General features: G+C 37.8%; 3 protein-coding genes across 3 annotated transcripts; 1 reads left to right on the top strand and 2 right to left on the bottom strand.

Annotated features, from left to right (window-relative positions):
- Window positions 1-671: 671 nt before the first annotated feature.
- On the bottom strand, window positions 672-8,085 carry LOC101305684 (pleiotropic drug resistance protein 3-like). The gene is made up of 24 exons (XM_004304901.1): window positions 7,742-8,085; window positions 7,526-7,649; window positions 7,235-7,320; window positions 7,039-7,123; window positions 6,702-6,861; window positions 6,535-6,611; window positions 6,376-6,429; window positions 6,206-6,296; window positions 5,801-6,102; window positions 5,450-5,728; window positions 5,038-5,351; window positions 4,796-4,956; window positions 4,606-4,709; window positions 4,361-4,514; window positions 4,115-4,255; window positions 3,920-3,990; window positions 3,510-3,842; window positions 2,904-3,194; window positions 2,665-2,748; window positions 2,437-2,570; window positions 1,811-2,038; window positions 1,380-1,551; window positions 1,035-1,289; window positions 672-938 (listed from the first exon to the last, which is right to left on the bottom strand). The coding sequence occupies exons 1-24, from the start codon at window positions 8,083-8,085 to the stop codon at window positions 672-674; spliced, it is 4,311 nt and encodes a 1,436-aa protein (XP_004304949.1).
- Window positions 8,086-10,481: 2,396 nt separating this feature from the next.
- On the bottom strand, window positions 10,482-11,783 carry LOC101301214. Its single transcript, XM_004302316.1, has one exon. The coding sequence runs from the start codon at window positions 11,699-11,701 to the stop codon at window positions 10,838-10,840; it is 864 nt and encodes a 287-aa protein (XP_004302364.1). The 5' UTR covers window positions 11,702-11,783; the 3' UTR covers window positions 10,482-10,837.
- Window positions 11,784-13,260: 1,477 nt separating this feature from the next.
- Window positions 13,261-18,746, top strand: LOC101305392. Its single transcript, XM_004304900.1, has 4 exons — window positions 13,261-13,842; window positions 15,378-16,013; window positions 17,510-18,265; window positions 18,386-18,746. Exons 1-4 carry the CDS (start codon window positions 13,261-13,263, stop codon window positions 18,677-18,679), a joined length of 2,268 nt encoding a protein of 755 aa, XP_004304948.1. The 3' UTR covers window positions 18,680-18,746.
- The last annotated feature ends 511 nt before the right edge of the window (window positions 18,747-19,257 follow it).

Below are 19,257 nucleotides of genomic sequence, written 5' to 3'. Positions count from 1 at the left end.
GTGGCCGAGACTGTCAGGGGGCCCACGATTTAAAACGAGAAAATATAATTTAAAAAAAGGAAAGTGGGCCCTGTAGACAGATTGGGCTAGGCGGACAAGAGTTACGTTTAGGCGGATCGAGGTTGCGTGGGTCGAGTCGGGTCGGGAGGCCCACGATTAAAAAGTAGAAAAAGGGGCTAAAACTAAACTAAACTCATTTCAACCTCGTTTTCCGAGTTCTGATTCTTCTCTCTTCAGGTACTTTACTTTCTCAGTTTCTCTTGATTCACTTGTCTCTCCAGTATGATTTGTGAGGCGATCATTGCAAAAACTTAGATGAAACAACTTAGTTGTAATTGAATTCATTTTGACTGACTTACATATAGTTTTCTATTTATTTTATAACCTGTTGCTGATATCATTCTTGAATTCAGTATATTCTGTGCTTTTCATGATCCAAGACTTGATCTTCATATGTATTTTGTATCAATGAAAATTTATGAACTTTTACTATTCATGATCAAACTTTTACTATGTTTTGTGAGGCAGTCATTGCAAGAACTGAGTAGTTGAGACAACTTCGTAGTTAATTAGTTATCAATGATACGAATAATAAGCTAGAAAGTATATTACAGCAATGGCTGTGTAGAGAAGTTCATGTATTCAGCTTCAGTAATTGAAAGACATTATTGTTACCTCCTCTGGAAGTTAAGTTTTTCTGTAGCAAGTGCAAAAGCAAATGCAAAAACTAGTGGATATGCTAGAAGAACAATTCCTATGATTCCTAGATCATCATAGTTGTATCCGTAGATGCTTTCTAAGAAGGCACTGATAGGCTTTTCTTCCCCGCGGAGTACTATTTCCTTGTTTAGATCTCCGTACTGTGAAGTGAGAATACCTTTTACGGACCATGATAAAGGGCAAATCCAGTAGCCCCAAACCCACCATTTAGGAATGTTCTGCAGGAGGGGAGTAAATTCAAAATTCAAAATTTTATGCAAATCCATTTTGTGTTGATGAAGTGAAGTAAATGACTAAAGATATAGATTACTTACTGGTTGTGGTATTAGGAATCCCGAGAACAGATTGAACATGGTGTAGCAGAAACTTGCTAATACTGAAGCTACTTGGAAAGTTGGGGTCACAGAAGCAACCAATATACCGAAGTAAGTGAAGTAGAGCAGTGTACAAAACATAGCATACACAAACCAGAATACTTTGTAAAGTGACCAGTGGAAACCAATGGTTGGATAAGTAATGGTGGAAAACAAAACTGCTTGAAGGAATATATAGGGCAGTTCAATGATCACCTGCGCCATGTAGAAGAGTTATGTAACCTTTAAATTTTGAAAGTGCTGAATTGCGGTCTAGCTAGCTAGGAAAACGATTAGAATGCATACCTGTGATAAAGAATATGCCCATGAGGAGTACATTCCAGCAAACCTTTCCCGGTATACAACATTGCGCTCAGAAGCGACAAATGGTAAAACAGAGGTAGAGTTACCAATTCCCATGCATTGTTGTAAAATAAATATTGATCCTAGAATGCTGAAGAACTCCTGTTCACCATTTCTTCAGAGCAAAAATAAAAACTTGATGAGATGCTAAGTACACTAGACTCTGGTATGTTTAAGTAGGAATGCATTCTAAATCAGTAGTTAATCGAATGCAAGAAAGGGGGTGCTTATTCTTTGGGGAGTCAGCATACTTGACTTTTTGGATGTGCTAGATGATTATCTGGTACATAATTGATGTAGTCAAGCCAACATTATTCTACATGTCTAGATTTTGTATGCATTATATAGAAAAGTATACTATCAAATTGCCTTACATTCTCAGTCCTTTTTGCCAAAAAAGTGCTCCGAATATCAAAGAAGATGCAGCAGTAATTGCTAATCGCCCCAGGTTATATCTTGGATTTCTCCAATAGGATAGATGTCGCTTCCAGAGACATGCTTTAAATTGCTCCCATCCATTTTGTGGGAAGCGAGTAGGAAAATCCAATGCCTTTGTGCCTTGTGCTGGAAAGCTGAATTCTCTAACTAGGTCATTGTTTTTTCTGTATTGAACAAGAAATGTAAGAGTTGATACGGTAAGTCACTGAATAATATTGAAGAATAATGTTTTGTTAAAACTGCCTCTCCTATTCTAGGAACCCATTCTAGAGTGGTGTAATATTATCATAAACCTGTTGAGTGGTGTAATATTATCATAAACCTGATATTGCAGTCATTTAGAAAATCTAGCACTGCTAGAATTTATGAAGGATATTTCTGCTATATAAAGATAGCCTTTGCCTTCTTTTACGTGGACTGCCGTCCTAGCTAGTTTGGGTAAGGTGCCCTTGTGGGAGTGTAACTAGTGCTAGTGTTTTGAGATAGAAGTCAAATGTTGTCATTTTGACAGTGTTTTTGAACTCGGTCATATATGCTAGTGCAGTAATACACTAATACTCACTGGCATAGATGTGATTCTCTATAGAGCTGAGCAAAATCTAAGGCAAGTTTGGCTTCTGCGGAAGGACTTGTAACTTCTAACATCCATGTTGCTGGGTTGTAGTTATCTTTGATTTTTGGAACCCCAGAAATACCCTGCAACAGAATGGATGTAAAAAGCAGTGTCGATAGAATTGACGTGTAAAAATAGGGTTTTCATCAAAATTGGGAGTGTTGTTATGTTACTCACCTCAAAGTATTGTATAAGCTTACTTGAATCTTCACCCAGCTCTCCACAGTATATCACTTGTCCTCCTCTTTTCATCAATAGAAGCTGTGCAAAGTTAAAAATTGATGTATCAAATCACTTAATATCTTGTCATAATATAAATATTGTAGATTCAGAAAAAGGGCCATGCATTTTATACTACATCAGATATTGCTATCAATTACTACAATTGACTCGTAACTTTTATATTGGTCAATTACCTCATCGAATGCTTCAAATATGTCAATACTCGGCTGATGAATAGTGCATACAACAGTCCTTCCTGTACTGACAATATTTTTCACAGCTCGCATAACTATTGCAGCTGCTCTGGCATCTAAACCAGACGTGGGTTCGTCCATGAATATAACAGATGGATTTGAAACAAGCTCTACTGCAATTGTTAGCCGTTTACGCTGTTCAATTGATATGCCACTACCACCTGGTATGCCAACTAACTCGTCCTTAATTTCATCAAGCTCTATCATTTGAAGTACTTCTTTCACAAACTCCTGAGAAATGGATAGTTCAAATGGAAACATTATGAAATCTTCTATGATCATAGGACGTCTTATGTACTTGACAATATATTATGACTCCATGAACATAAATCCTACAAGTAAATGTATGAATTTTAAAAACAGCATCATATTCAGTTCCTGGAAGCTACTGTTATGCCAACTTTCTGGTTTTATGTCTAAACATTGATACATGCATTCTATTTGGGTAATTAAGTCTAAAAAGATTAGCACCAGGTTCAGGTCTTAACTTTGAAGCATGATGTTTGGCATTCATACTACATGCTTTGCATGTTTATAGGGACTTACAGCTCTAGTATTTCTATCAATATCGGATGGCAAGCGTAGCCAAGCTGAGTATGCTACTGACTCTTCTACTGTGAGCTGTGGAGAATGTATGTCACTTTGCTCGCAATACCCAGATATTCTGGCATATGTTTCTTGGACTTTTGGGTACCCTCCAATTCTAATGTCTCCTTCAATAATTCCGCCAGTTTTTCTTCCTGAAAGAACATCCATCAGTGTTGTTTTTCCCGCTCCACTAACTCCCATCAGAGCTGTGAGAATTCCAGGTCTAAATGCACCAGTTATATCTTGAAGAAGCTGTAGTCGATTTGGTGGGAAACCTTGCTCTTTAAGTTTCTGGAAATATAAGGGTGTGATCAAATTAATTTATATGTAACATTCTTAGAAGCAGGAAATAATAATAATATGGTTACCTGGGGTGTATCAATAATGTATTGCAGTTTCTCAAATGATATAGTTACGGGCTCAAAAGGCAACACCATGCCTGCAGTTTAACAAACCACTATGTAACATGTATATATAGCATGTTTATTGATACTAACACACAGACAAGATATGTAGTGAATGATTTCTCTAACAATTTGGAGTACTGTAAGATGATATCTCACCTACGTTTGTAGATTCTGAAGTATTTATGTCAGTATTTACACAAGTTACTTCTTTTTCTTGACAGGAACTATCTAACATTTCTTTTTTCTTGAGACGGGAGAATCTTTCATGAGAGATGATAGTCCGAGAACTACCTGGACCTGTGCAATTTCAAATTTTAAACAGGTTAGTATCTTGAAGACTTTCTGCTTAATTACTACTTTTTTTCTTATCTTTATTGTATATGCCTAGATTGAGAGAGTTACACTTTGAATAACTGAGTACACATGTGAATCCAAGGTTGAAAACCATCCAAAATCCGAGTAAAGCTCCTATGGATATCCAATAGAAGTAGTCATTGAAGTTTAGACCACGATTAATTAAAGCTTGCTGCCCTATAGTAACATTGGAAGATAAAAGCTGCAAGCAACATACAGGGAGCATTGATATTAATACTTGACATATTATCCTAAATTAATCTGAGTTAGGAAAAGTGGTAGTTATACATCACCTTTTGCCACCTTGGAGCCTGAAATTCATTTATCGATGCACCTATTTCTGCAAAGGCCAATGGAGAAACCCAAAATCCCCATTCCAACCAAGCAGGTAGTGAAGCTGCATTAGGAAAATGCTTATAAAATTGACTGAAATCGTAGATATTGCCAAACGGTTCTACTCAAGTCATAAATAGCCTCCCTTACATTTTGGAATTATGAAGCCTCCAAATAGAAACATTACTATTAAAGTGAAAAGACCAACAGTTCCTGCAACAGAAGGATTTCGGACCAAGGATGCAATCAAACGAAATAGTGATATTGCTACTTGATGCACCAGGAACAATATAATCAATTGCTTGAAGAACCTGTTATTCATTGATAACAAAAGTTTTACTAAGTGACAAAATTAGTTGTGTCAAATTAAGGTTTAGGCTTGGAGATCATACCTTTCAGGTTCAGGACTGTAACCAATCACATAATAAGTAAGGGCTGTCCAAAGAAATGCATCTAGCAATGAAAATGGAATTTTTAGAATGGCAGCCGGAATAGAATAAGCCCATGCAGGATAGAAGTGAAAATCTCTTTGCTTATAGAAGACTGCAAGTCTAGAGGCAGTCATTGATATCTCTGTAATTCCAATGACGAGCAGTCTAAGTAGAGCATAAAACAGAGAACTCATGTAGTACTTTGAATGGATCTCGTCAACTTTCATCCATGTACGTAGAAACATTGTCATCGTTACTAGTGCAACAACCACAAGCTGCAAAATTAAATGAGCTAGGTGTGAACAATTGATTAATATTTAAGTGGGCTTCTTCATTCTTTTCTTTTTCACAATTTGCCTCCAGTATCTGTTACCTGTACTGACTTGAATACATGAACAAATGAGTTCCTCTTCATCAGAAGCCATTCTCTAGAAAGACATGCTTTGAATAGTTCCCATTTTCTCAGTGAGTAAATGTTGAATGTCAAAGCATGTCTATGGCTCTCAGATTGATCGAAAGGCTTGAAAAGTTCCTCTTCAAGCTTTTTTCCGACATGGAACTCCTTAAACATAGCTACGAACTTATCAACACTAACATAACTGTAGGGTCGGTCATGGTACCAGTACTTTGCTTGATCCTTTTGAGAAACCACCTATACAGAGAATCCACTGTGGAAATCAATACACAGCAGATATTTCAGGTAACTTAACACAAGAAATCTTACCTCTTGGAGGAAGTCAGAAATGCCTTTTCGTGGTGGACTACGGAAACCACAACTCTGAAAGAACTCCAAAACATTGTCACTAGGCCCATGGTATACAACTTTTCCTTCAGCCATCAAGATAATGTCGTCAAACAGATGAAAGGTCTCTGGTGTTGGCTGAAGAAGTGAAACCAAAATGGTGGATTCTGTTACACGAGTCAATTGCTGTAAACAAGTTACAATCTGAAATGTCGTGGAGCTGTCTAGCCCTGTTGATATCTCATCCATGAAGAAAGCTCTTGCTGGCCCAATCATCATCTCACCTATTAAAGGAGATTATGAAACATTAGTATCTGATGAAGAAAAAGGTTTGAATGTATTAGAAATTGTCCTACTGACACTTGATTTTAGTTTTGCAGCTAGAACCTGTTGTTAGTCTTTTCTTTTGTCCACCTGAAATTCCTCTTTGCATTGCATCCCCTACAATTGTATCAGCGCAAATGTCGAGACCAAGGATCTAGAAGAGAAAAGGAAACTGTTGAAGTGTATGTATGTAAGACTTGGCGTTTGTGTCTTTAGTTCGTAATGAGGATTACCTTTATTATATAGTCTGTCATTAGAGATTTTTTCAGCCCTTCAATTGAAATAGCCTGTTTGGCAAGTGTAGGAACAGTAAGCAAGAGATGGACAAGTTGTTGCTTATTTGAAAACATCACAGGAAAGAGATAGAACACGAATCTTCTTATACTACTTACCTTCATATAAGTGTCAATGTCTGGTTCTGGGACAATACCAGCTTGCTTCTCTCTTCTAGCAACTTCTTTCATAATATCTTTAATGGCAAAAGACCTTCTTAGTTAATTGAGATCAAGAATCATAACCATGTCCAGAACTTGAAAAACAAAAACAAAAAAATGCTTACCAGCTCTGGTTCCAATGCCCTGGCAACGAGATGAGAAATCCAATACTTCCCTCACAGTCATCTCAGAAATATGCAAGTCATATTGACTTATGTAAGCTGATGTCTTCTGAGGAACAAACTCGTTGAGTTTATAACCATTGTAGGTTATTTCTCCTTGAACCTAATTATTTGTGACTAAATTTATCAGAATATGGTTTATATCATATATGAGCTCACGTAATGGTGAGCTCAAGATGGTTCTGAGGAACAAACTCGTTGAGTCAGATACAATCGTTCCATATATATATTAAGAAAAAAGACCTAGCTAATTCTTGTGTTTATATTGTTTCTAGATAACCTTGAGAGAGTGATTTTGTTTTCCTGCAAGTGCCTGTAATAAGGTTGTTTTCCCACAGCCTGGAGGACCAAGTAATAGAGTCATCCTGCATAAACTTCAATATATTTAGACTATTCATCCTCCATATATATCTCTTGATCTTGTCTAGAAATAAGAGAAACCAACTTTATCAAGCATGTTGTTCGAAAAAGTTTACCTTGAAGGCTTGATAATGCCACTGACATCCTTGAGAATTTCTAGTCTGTATGTTTCAGATTTGAATCCAATTATCTGTGTCATGACCTGTTTTGATTCTCATTCAGTATGTAGGACTGAAGTGTTTTTAAGTACATGGAAAGAAGTAGTACTCCTACTATATGTGCTAGCTAGTTTCAGAAACATCAAATCTGATCACTGTATCCCTTCCTATCTAGTAATGGAAAACAGTTTTTTAAAACCTTGATTTGCAAATTATTTTCTTTTCTTGTTGAAATGTGGATACACTTACAGAGAGAAAGCTTTTGAGTGTGTTCCATAATGTTGGTAGTGGTTTTCCTTGAACTACTTCACATTCTGCTTCGACAAACAAATTCTGATATCGTACTTCTACAGTAGGCAGTTGCAGTCCCACCCTGAAAGTCAGAAGTCAGTGTATTCAGAACATAATGTATACATATTAACCAAGTTCTGTTACATATAACTGTGGTGCCATACCGTTACTTACCTGACTATTCTTTCTTTGAGTTTCTGTAAGAGACGTTGATTATCTCCTTCTACTTCCTTGAGAAGTTTATCAATGAATACACGACGTTCCATGGCTGCTAGCTTGGTAACATCAACTGCCCTCTTACTCTTACCTTCATAATCATCGTTCTCTTTGTTACAGCTGAAGAGTGAAGTTCGAATACGTTCAAAAGTGGGCAATCTTTCAATGGCAGCCCACTGCAACTCAACTTCATCGTCATCATTCTCTTTCATGGATCTGACATCTGAAGTGCTCCTGAAACTTGATGCATGCTGATGAAAAGAGGTCCTCACACTTCTTCCTATCTCTGCAGCCAAATCCATTCCAGTTTCCAAGCCTCTCTCCCTAGCTACTGTATTTGTGAGTGCATCAGTTTATTCTTCCTACATATATAGATAAAGGAATTGCACAATATTTGCGTAATGCTAATAATGTTGTTGTACTAAAAGGACCATATATTAACTACTTAATTTGACTTTTGTGATATGACAGTTCCTTCGTGTTTATGCACTAAAGAAAATCTTTTAGGTAATCCTTGCGCTGACTTGAAGAAAAATGGAATCATAATTCCATAAATAGGAAAGCCGACGAGATGCTTTACTTGTCATTTAGGATCCAAACAGAAGTTCATAAACTGGATTTCCTTGCTCAACTATTATAATTCAAAGCTTTCTTTTTTATTAATAAATTTGGTGTGAGAGAGCACTCGGTTTTACCCAGCTCCTTAACAAACAAACAAAAAAAAAAAAAAAACTTTCTAAGAGAAACAAAAAAGACCCAAAGGATCTTTAACAACTTGAGCAATAACTGAGAAAATCATTTAGATGTTTTTTGAAAATAGAATCACTTTGGAAATGAGCAAGAATCTTCTATAATATTTTGAAAATCAATTCACTGCCAACATGTTTGATTCGATGCAAGTGTAACTTGCAGGCAGATCAAGATTTCTTCCAGCCTAAACGACAAGGCTCATGAAATCTGAAATCTGTCATTGGATGTATTTATCAGTTTGTTATCTAGACGTGTCAACTGTCAACAATAGACAACTCAGTCTGATCCAAACTCAATTATTATGATTGAACTCGTTTTGAATATGCAATCAAATCCTATTCTTGTACGTTTTATGCTTCCATTGTCTGATCACATTGCTTGCATTTTAGTTTTTTTACTACTTCCGGCTATTATCTGGCCTGAATCTCATGATAAACCTGTATTGATGTAGGTGAGGTAAGCCTTCGGCGTCGAAGATCACTCATCATGCTCTTAGATGATGTGATTCCATCTCAAATCAAGGAGAAAGAGGAGTTCTGGGGGTGTTAACACACTCTAGTTGGACATGCATTGTCTTTCCCAATACTTTTACCGGTACAAAATTAAGTAATAAAGATGTATCTTGCAACTCTTTTGTGGACTAAGTACATAAACCATTTTCTTAATAACTTTTCTTAATTATGTTACAGAAGCCCGGAATAGAAAGTTCAATTATAAGGTATTTGGGCAGTGCGACGCCTCCAAAGAGAAAGCAGAGAGGGTGCTAGGTTAGGACGACAAACTAATCCTTTTGTCTTCTTCAACCTCATTAAGCACCAAAGAGAAGGTACGTAAATGAACTCATTTTGATTGTCCTTTCATATAAATCTATCACTATTATGAATATCGATCATGCTAGCTTGAATTCTATATATTCTGTTTTTTAGATGCTTGAGGCAAAATTACGTACATAACATGAGAACGATCAGTAGTGGAAAAAATTTCCTCATAGTGGAAAAAATTTCCTCACTCTCCCTCCTTAGAAACCAACGTAGTTACGGGACCATTGCAAATGACTTGCATGAGCCAAGGAGGCCTAACTCCTAACCAAATACTACGCCCACTACCAAGAGCTACAACACCGGCAACCACATGAGCAGCCTTGTTGGCTGTTCTAGGAACTTATGAAATGTTATAAGCATCCAAAGATCGACATTAACAACTCTCTTATTCTCTCCACAAGGAAACATTCACCAGTAAGACACTCTTAACTTCTATATATAATGTCATTAAACCTATTAATTTCCTCTAAAATCTCACTAGCAAAGTTGAAACATATATATATTACACTAACAAGAATCAATAAAATTTACAAAATCTCACTTGCAAGTTCTTTTTTCATTTTTTAGTAGCTCAGCTTATACTTATACTAAATTATTGTCTTATATATAACAAGAACTAATCAAGTTTACATGACAAACATATATGTGTGTAAACATTTTAAGTATGCGTCACATGAGACTTGCTTTTAGCCAATATATATGAGCTATAACGTACTCTAGCTACTCAGAAAAAGTTCATGGACATGGAATGATCTGTTAACTAGCTAGCAAGTGTGACAATAATGACGTCCAATCCATCATATTTACTGAAGTCCAAACCATATTCCTTTGCTGCTTGCTGAGAGTTTGTCCATAGTAGTACTCTCGAGATATTTGCAAAGTTAGCATAATGGTAAATGACTCAGTTAATTCCTTAGATTTCAATCATTTCATCCCTAAATATTAGAAAATTTTCACTTTACATTTTTAGGGTTAGTTCACATGAATCAAACAACAAAGTAAAAATGAAATAAATACTGAATAGTAGTGCAACTGTGAAAATATTGAAATGCAATATATCAGTCTTCCTCCAAAAATTGATAGTGTCACATCGATCTCTAGCTTATTATTTTGGAACAAAAGAATGTGCCGGTACACTAATTAAACTATCAAAATTGTGTAAACTTCAACAGTACTGGATCATGGAAGCAGAAGAAAAAAAAATTAATCAAAAGAACAAATATAAGAAATTAACTCAAACAATGAATAATTATTACTTCAGTGGTCTTCTAGAGCTATTTCACACTAGCTTGTTAAACTGAAGAATGCTGCTGCACTCTTGAGGTCATTCTGGGAGACATGTTCTAACGATTGCGTACCCTTGAACGCTGATTCGGCACTGCATATATACAAATCAAAATATATTCATGAGACATTTATCGAAAATTTTCCAGCACATTTAACCATATCGAAACACAAATCTAATACATGAAATTGGTCTATATCAATGTTTTAATACACCAAATGAGACCTTTAAATTTATTTGTATGCATGTATACCTCGATTCACAGGCCTCTTTAGATTCGATGTACGATTGACGATCATCAGCAATTGTATCGAATGGAATGTCATCATAGTCATGAGGAACATCCATTTCTTGTTGAATGGGAAACCCTTGGGATGTCATCAGATTATGTTGAACTGCCACAGCATCGACATTATTGTTCCCATAATAAAACTGCTGAACCCTGAGAGGTTTTACCACACTGTCATTCTCATCGATGTAAAGCCCATTAATCCCATTCGCCAGATACTCCGACATCCCACCACCACCGCCGCCGCTGCTACCGGCGGCAGAGTTATACTGATGATATTGGTACTGCTGCTGGTAGAGCTGCAGCGCCTCGTGGTCGTTTGTTTGAAGCCCTAATTGTAGCTGCGAAGACGGACACGTGGGTGAATTGTACTGGTACTGGCACTGGTCACGGCAGATGGCGAGGTGGGACCGGACATACCGGAGCTCCTCGTAGGCTTGCTGGAGTTGGAATGTCAATTGGTTGATGATTCCCATGCATCCGGTGACCGGAAACTTGGCTCTCATGTTTGATTCGTAGATAATGGATCGCATCGCCTCTTCTTTTTTCCCCGGGCCAGTCTGCTTCAAAACCTTCATGATATTTGAAACGCCGTAGAGGCGATGAGCGTTCTGGAACTGTTTGAGCTGGTCGGCCGGAAAATGAGGGGCGAGCTCGCAGTCCTTGGTGCACCGTCGTCTCTGGTACTTGCACGCAGCACAGGCCTGGCTTGTGCCTCCTTTGATCGTCATGGTCGGAAAATACGCGCATTCATCGACTGTTTTGATGATCATAAATCAAAAATATTCGAAAATTTAAAGAACGTTGTTGTTGGATTGAAGCAATATGTTCATGAAAGTGGAGATCTAAAGAGATGGGTAGATGAAAATGGGGGTATATATGTGGCTTGGTTTATTAGCTAGCTAGACTTTGGTGGTGATCTGGATTAGAATGAGCTGACCAAGTAAAATTTGAACGTTTCTCTATTCAAAGGTGGATCTTCTTTAAACTGAATTTTTAAGTATCTCCGAGTCATATGTTTACGGCAGTTGCATTTACGGTTCATCTAAGACGCACTGTTTTGGTCTTTTTTTGTTTCTGTGTGAGTGAAAATCACTAGTGTGCCCTAGCTTCTTTGACATTCAATAGTTACCCACCCTCTAATTGTAGTTAACTTTACCAAAAAAAAAACGTGGGTAATATTTAAGGTTGTTCTGTCATGCTGGTCTATAGTAGAGCTTTATCAAACGTGCCACAATGCTTTGTTCTTGCTGCCACAATGACCTATATTATTTCCTTTTTTATTTTGTTGAGAATTATCTGTTGTCTTGGCCAAAAAAAGAAACGAAGTATATTTATAATTTCACAATGAATAGAAGTCTAAGGAACTTAATTTCCTACTCTAACTTTGTATCCAAATTGAAAAAATAAGTGGGATAAGGGTAGAAGGTAATACCTTAAATAAATGTGATCTATAAGACGAGATTCAAATTTCATATATACCATGATTACTTAACTAAATAGGAGTGATGAACCTTATATATGCAATTATATAGTGTGATCTATTTACTGTGCTGGCAAAATTGTAAATACTTGACGATAGTAAATTTGGTATAAAAATTTAAAATGGTTTGCTAGATGAGAATACTCATGGATGGATATGGTAGTTATCACATATATAATTTGAGCAGTATGCGAATATGCGACGGATCGAGATCGTAGATGAGAATGATATAAATAGTATGGCTATCTCTAACACGTACGCGGAAGACAAATTAGGAAAATAAAAGATAATCAAATGGGATTTTGCACTCTAAATCTTCAATTACTCGATCTATTTATCTCACTTGAGCTAGCTAGATAGCTTGAGCTCACAGCTAGGCATTACTAAAGAGGATTTACCTTTCCATTCCTAATTAGTTAAAATATCTGAGAACCACAAATTTTCTATACACCTACGTTGTAATTAGTTGTTAACTAGTTGTCACACCCTAGCTAAACCCCATATATATATGACGAGACGGTGTTATCATTTCCTCATTAATCCATCATAACCATCCTTTCATCTTCCACTCTCAACTGTTGGCCACCCTAAATCCCCCCTCTCTTCCTTTCCAAGAATAACCAGAATTTCTACTCCCGATCCGGCTAAACGCATAAACTACTTTCTCCTCATCGGGAAAGAAATCACCGCTCCAGCGAGGACATTACTCCTCGTTGAGAGTAAAGTTTTTCTGGCTAAAGAAATAGAAATATTTCATCGCCAAGAATAGGTATTATAGTTTGGTCTCTAACCTAATACCCGAATCGTCAAGGTTGGTTCGGATTACAGATTAGGGCACAGGTTTTTGTTATGGAGTTTTTCAAAAAAGCAAAGGCGGTACGTTTCCGGAGCCACCACGACAAGTACTTATTAGCCGGCGACGATGGAGAGTCTATTTGGCAAGACCGTGATGGATACGTGAGGAACGCAAGATGGGTGGTGGAGATGAACGAGAGCGGAACAGCCATACGTCTAAAGAGCTGTTATGGAAAGTACTTAACGGCGTCAAACATGCCTGGACTTCTGGGAATGAAGAGCAAGAAGGTGGTGCAGACATTGCCGAAGACGTTGGATTCGACGGTTGAGTGGGAGCCTATCAGAGAAGAAGGGTTCAAGGTGAAGCTGAAGATGGCGGGTAGTCATGACGAGTTTTTGAGAGCCAATGGAGGTGTGCCACCATGGCGCAACTCCATCACGCATGATACTGCTCATCGGAAGCTGGCCAAGGAATGGGTGTTGTGGGATTTGGACGTGGTGGAGATTGTTAGGGCAAAGAAAACGATGCCGGATGGCGGTGACTTGGAGCAATGGGAATCTTGTTCGTCCTCATCGGAGAATGATGACATGATATCTTTGCCGACGAAACAAAATTCAGACAGCAAAAACAGCGAAGTATGTGATGATTCGCGTGATGAAGTATTAGTGTGCGGTTCACGTCCAAAATCAGATACGTCGGAGATGAACACGACACATTTGCCACCGAAACAAAACTCATATGGTAAAGAGAGAAAAGTACGCGGTGGAGAATCTAAAACTAATGCATACTCTATGTTTACCATGTGTACTTGTAGTCCACCGGTTAATGATATGAAAGGATCCATTGTCAAAAAGAAAAATCATAAGAAAGGATCAAAACGATCTTAATTTGTATGGAATTATATTTTTGGCGAAACAAGTTAATTTGGCCCCATCTCAATGCATTTTCTTCTTGGTGAAACATTACGAGGACATGCGCATATAACAATGTCCTTTATTATTTAAAAAAAAAAAACAATGAAAAATTCTAAACCCTTTCTGATGAATTAATTTTCAACTTAATTTATTCTCTACTTTAAAAATTGATCAACCTAAAATTAAATCATGCATATATGAAATCATATGTCGATCCGTTCTTTGTGATGGGACGAGTGTAAAATCATACGTTCTTTGTGAAAGTGTATTCAGTGGTCTAAGCTAGATCACATGTCCTTAGCTTTGTGATATTGATAAACCTCGTAAGGATGAAATAATTACAAATGAACGACCTCGATCACCAAATCTGGCTTGAAGTAATTTGCGGCTGCATATCAATGTATTGATCGAGCTGACGAGCTAGCCATTCATGTGTAATGGTGAAGGAGATCACACACACATGTGTAGAAACTAAACATTCCGATCAGATATAAAAACTCGATCATGATCAGCGAAACGTTTATACTTAGAGAGGGTTGATGTGCTAATTAGGCAATCAGGCAACTAATTTGATCATGGTTTTGCATTCTAGCTAGAAAATGTTTGTTTTTTTTTTTTTTCGCAGCTGAAATCTTTGTCAAGAAGTGAGTGAATTCACTTCGAAGTTGGATTATCAGTCCCCTCGCCATGTTGGTGCACAACCATTGATCGCCTCAATTTGCATTTACCTAAACTTTGCTACTTAATAATAAGTCTAATAATAACCATATATATGTCGACAATACGAATCCAGCTATGGCAGTTTGAGTTTTCACATATGGCATTGCCTCATTAGAGCGCCAGAGCAGCTTTCACCGTACTTCTAGGAAATGTTGCTAATTTTGGGGTAAATGTTTTTGTTTTCCTTGGTCCTTCTCCAACGAATCGAATTGAGTTTGGATTCGTTCTTCTCCACCGGCATTTAGACGTGTCCTCGGCGTCGTCGGCGTTCAGCTTAGGGTTCCGCTGCGCTCGAGGGCATTGCCATTTGCCTCTGTACGTCAATCTACTCCACATTAACAAACACATTCTGCCTTGAGTTCCAATTCTTGCAAGCACAAAAGAAACCATCACAACTCACTGATTTGCTTCATACGATTCTGGAACGTACACTGCAAGGAAGGTGATAATACGAACAACATTCAAATTCCAGACACATAACTCGTATATTTTCAATTGTATTCTTATTCAAACGTATCATATTGTTATTGTCTCAGAGCCCGTCAGACATGGAGGTATTCAAGAAAGCCAAAGTGGTACGGTTTCGAAGCCACCATGATAAATATCTAATTGCAGACGAAGATGGAGAGACTGTAACACAAGACAGGGACGGAACATCCACAAATGCTAGATGGACAGTGGAGTTTGTCAACCATGCAGAAACTGTACGTTTCAAAAGTTGTTACGGGAAATACCTAACGGCGTCAAACCAGCCATTCAGACCAGGGAGAGGCTACAAAGTCTTGCAAACGCAGCCAAGGTTGAGACTGGATTCCTCTATGGAATGGGAGCCTGTTAGGGAGGGATTACAGGTCCGGCTTGTGACGCCCTACGGCCAATTCTTGTGCGCAAATGGGGGAGTTCCACCTTGGAGAAATTCGATCACGCATGACGCTCCGGGAAAAATTGTCAGGCAGGATTGGATTCTGTGGGATGTAGATGTGTTAAAGAAGCGTTCAGATGATTTTACAACAACAGATGATGATGATGAAGAATCTTCACAATTAGATGAACCCAAATCTCAAAGGGAGGACATTATAATGCCTATAGGATCAAAAAGGGATAGATTTCGCGAAGAAGTGAGAGCAAATGTTATTCGTTTTTCTGATAAAATGAAGAAAGTCGGACTAAAGGTGAGCCTCAGCCAGAAGTGGCGGTCGACAGATATGTAACTCAAGTACTAATAAGTACTTTGACAATACATATGCGATAGCCGCGAGAGATTTATCTTTTTGTTGAAGGTAGCGAGCTTAAACCTACTCGATCACTACATGTATTAGTTTTGAATATTGAAATAAACATATATATGGTAGATTTTGTTAGTTAACTTGCTGCTTGAATCTCAAGTCCAGCATCGACCTCATCCAAATAAAGAAGGATGAAGATGTGCTTGGCACGCAGGCAATTGATTTAAGCATCGATTTGTTCACGTCGTCTGAACAACATATCAGAACCAATTCTTTCTCAGTTACATTCTCACAAAAAATAACCTAATTGCCTCATATGCATGCATTTTTACAAGAAAAAGAAAGAAAGAAAGAAAGAAAGAAAACAGACCATAGTGATCATCTAAACCAGAGAAACCCTAGCCTATGGACTGTGCATAGAGTGTTGTCAAAACTTTTTTCATACCAAAGCAACAACCACACAGAACTACCACTGGTGTACGTCCACCCTTCATATTGACAACGATATTAGCAATCAAAAGGTAAACTTTTTTTTTTTTTTAAATTTTATTAAATAACTCACACACCCTACATATGTCAATGAGATTTTGAACCCATAACGTCAAAGTTGTTAGTTAACCACCTTAACCAACCACGCCACGGCTCACCTTAGCAATCAAAAGGAAACTGGCTATCATGGAAAGAAAATTATAATGGAGATTATAGAGATTAAACACAAACACGTATGTAAATCAACCTTAATTTGATCCGGATTATCAACTTGAACTTCAAATTCATATATACATGGACTAGTTTCCCATACAAACTTTCTTTTTTACTAAATAATACTAGTCTCTCAAAACAGCTAAAGCATGTTAAATACGTTTTTATTCATTTTAAATATTATTCTTTTAAGAAAGAAAGAAAAAAAAGGAAAATGATGATTCTACTATGTTGCTTATGAAAATAGTTGTGCAAATTAAGACAATTATTTTTTCATTGCCTGAGCATTGTAAACAACCAAGGTATTTGTTGAGATCTTGAAAACCTTCAAGGTTGTTTTTGTGGGGGGATTTAGTTGAATTGCCATATGTATTATGGAACAATCCCATGCATATACTATGGAAGCAGTCGCCTAGCTAACTCGTACATAACCACCTCCTCCCTATTTCCAGCAGCTGCGTTTAAACTAATTTTTTCTGTTCCCATTTCCCTTAATAAGAAATAACCATCCCTAGCCTTAATATATCCCCCTCACAGTTTTCTCTCATCCTCAACCTTTGGTCACCTTTGCCTCTAATACTTTCCGGCCATTAACAAACACATCCGCCACAATTATTGAATTCTTCCATTAAGATTCATATCATTCTTACATTTGCTTTCGAATCGACGATTTATGTCTTCAAGGTCAATCTTCGGCGTTCTGTGCTTCATAACAGTTGCAAGATCAATGTTAATGTGAGCACCACGCCATGGAGTTTTTCAAAAAAGCTAGAGTGATACGGTTGCGAAGCCACCATGACAAATATCTAATAGCAGAGGATGATCAAGAGTCTGTATGCCAAGATCGTGATGGAACGGTGAGAAATGCTAGATGGACAGTGGAGATTACCAAAAATGGTACTTTACGTTTCAAAAGCGTTTATGAAAAATACTTAACAGCTTCTAATATGCCATTCCGTCTAGGATTGAGAGGCAAGAAAGTTTTACAAACCTTACCAAAGAGACTGGATTCTTCCTTGGAATGGGAGCCTGTAAGAGAGGGATACCAAATTAAGCTCAAGACACCCTATGGTCAGTTCTTGCGTGCAAATGGCGGCGTACCGCCTTGGAGAAACTCCATCACGCATGATGTCCCTCATAGATCAGCAAGACAGGATTGGATTTTGTGGGATATAGATGTTGTGGAGCTTAAACGAGACTCTCCTGAACATCCATCAATGGCTGCGGCAGAGCCCGCTCCTCCTGCAAGGGCACAATCCCCTCCTGCAAAGGCACAATCCCCTCATGCAGAGCTGGCTCGTGCAAGGGCACAATCCCCTCCTTCAAAGGCACAATCCGCTCATGCAAAAGCACAATCCCCTCGTGCAGCGCCACAATCCCCTCCTGCAGTGGAAGAACCCCCTCCTCCACCACCTGAATTACCTGATGAAGAGATTCCAGAATCAAGCACTTCGACTAAAATTGAGCTTAGGTCTCTCCAACTTGGCCAAGAAGAGGTTTGTAATTTTCACTAGCAAGATGACTCTAATATGTCTGTATTGTGTGATTCTGTGTTATGAAGTGATTCTGTCATTTCTGTGTTATGAAGTTGTCAGCTGTTCATTGTTTGAATGCAGTCAGGGAAGTCATTTGATCATGGTTCGCCAATGAAAAAGGATGGAAGAATGATCTTCTATCATGTAGCAGATGATATAGGAGAGGCTCCTGACGATGGAACACAAGATGTTTCCTTTTTATTCAAAGGTAGTGGGGTAGAGGACTTGAAGAAAATGCTGAAGGAAGAGACAGGGCTCGAAGATTTTCAAGTATGTTCACGCAATCCACTGAATGGCCAACTTTATCCACTTCGCTTACATCTTCCTCCAAACAACCATGATATGCATGTTGTGGTGGTTCCCTCCTTGACTTGAGGTTAGACACTCTCAAGGTCTTAGCAAAACCTTATCATTTTCTTCAACATAATATCTGATCCGAAGTAGATCGATCACATATATAGCAACAGTGCAACATAATTATATGTACCTTGAGGTTTCCTATATTGAAGTTGGTTTAACATTGATTTTCTTGTGCCCTTCACCAGCAGGAACTGAAACATGACTGGACTGAATTCACACCACTTGTCAAGAACATCAGAATGATACCCGCTTATTCTGTAGGCTCAGTTTCATATCTAGTAAATGGCAAGGCATATGGATTAGTAACTTCTTCATAGTATATACCGCTACATCTAGAAGTAGCACATCTTTTGTTCAAACATCTTCCCCAAATGATTTCAGTAAACTGGAACTTTAAGATTCATCAGAAGTTAATGTGTGAGAGACTGAGAGAGCATATAAGACGAGCCTCATTGAGCACACCCAACTTTATTTCAATTGTATGCTTCGTAATGTCACTTTCAAGTTTATAATTGAGACACCAAATCAAACATATATGCAGTTATTTGGAGGAAGTTTATATGTAGTTACCCGTGAGTAGACATTGTTGTTGA

Source organism: Fragaria vesca, linkage group LG6 (assembly GCF_000184155.1).
Source record: "Fragaria vesca subsp. vesca linkage group LG6, FraVesHawaii_1.0, whole genome shotgun sequence".
Taxonomy (NCBI): domain Eukaryota; kingdom Viridiplantae; phylum Streptophyta; class Magnoliopsida; order Rosales; family Rosaceae; genus Fragaria; species Fragaria vesca.
This window is presented reverse-complemented; position numbering and strand designations above follow the sequence as displayed.

Coding starts and splice junctions, on each gene's coding strand:
- LOC101305684 (XM_004304901.1), bottom strand. CDS start 8,085: ATGGATTTGGCTGCAGAGATAGGAAGAAGTGTGAGGACCTCTTTTCAT. Junction 4,256..4,360: donor TGTACTCAGTTATTCAAAGT/GTAACTCTCTCA, acceptor GAAATTGCACAG/GTCCAGGTAGTTCTCGGACT. Junction 2,571..2,664: donor AGCTTATACAATACTTTGAG/GTGAGTAACATA, acceptor ATTCTGTTGCAG/GGTATTTCTGGGGTTCCAAA.
- LOC101301214 (XM_004302316.1), bottom strand. CDS start 11,701: ATGATCATCAAAACAGTCGATGAATGCGCGTATTTTCCGACCATGACG.
- LOC101305392 (XM_004304900.1), top strand. CDS start 13,261: ATGGAGTTTTTCAAAAAAGCAAAGGCGGTACGTTTCCGGAGCCACCAC. Junction 13,843..15,377: donor CAGACAGCAAAAACAGCGAA/GTATGTGATGAT, acceptor TTATTGTCTCAG/AGCCCGTCAGACATGGAGGT. Junction 16,014..17,509: donor TGAAGAAAGTCGGACTAAAG/GTGAGCCTCAGC, acceptor TGTTAATGTGAG/CACCACGCCATGGAGTTTTT.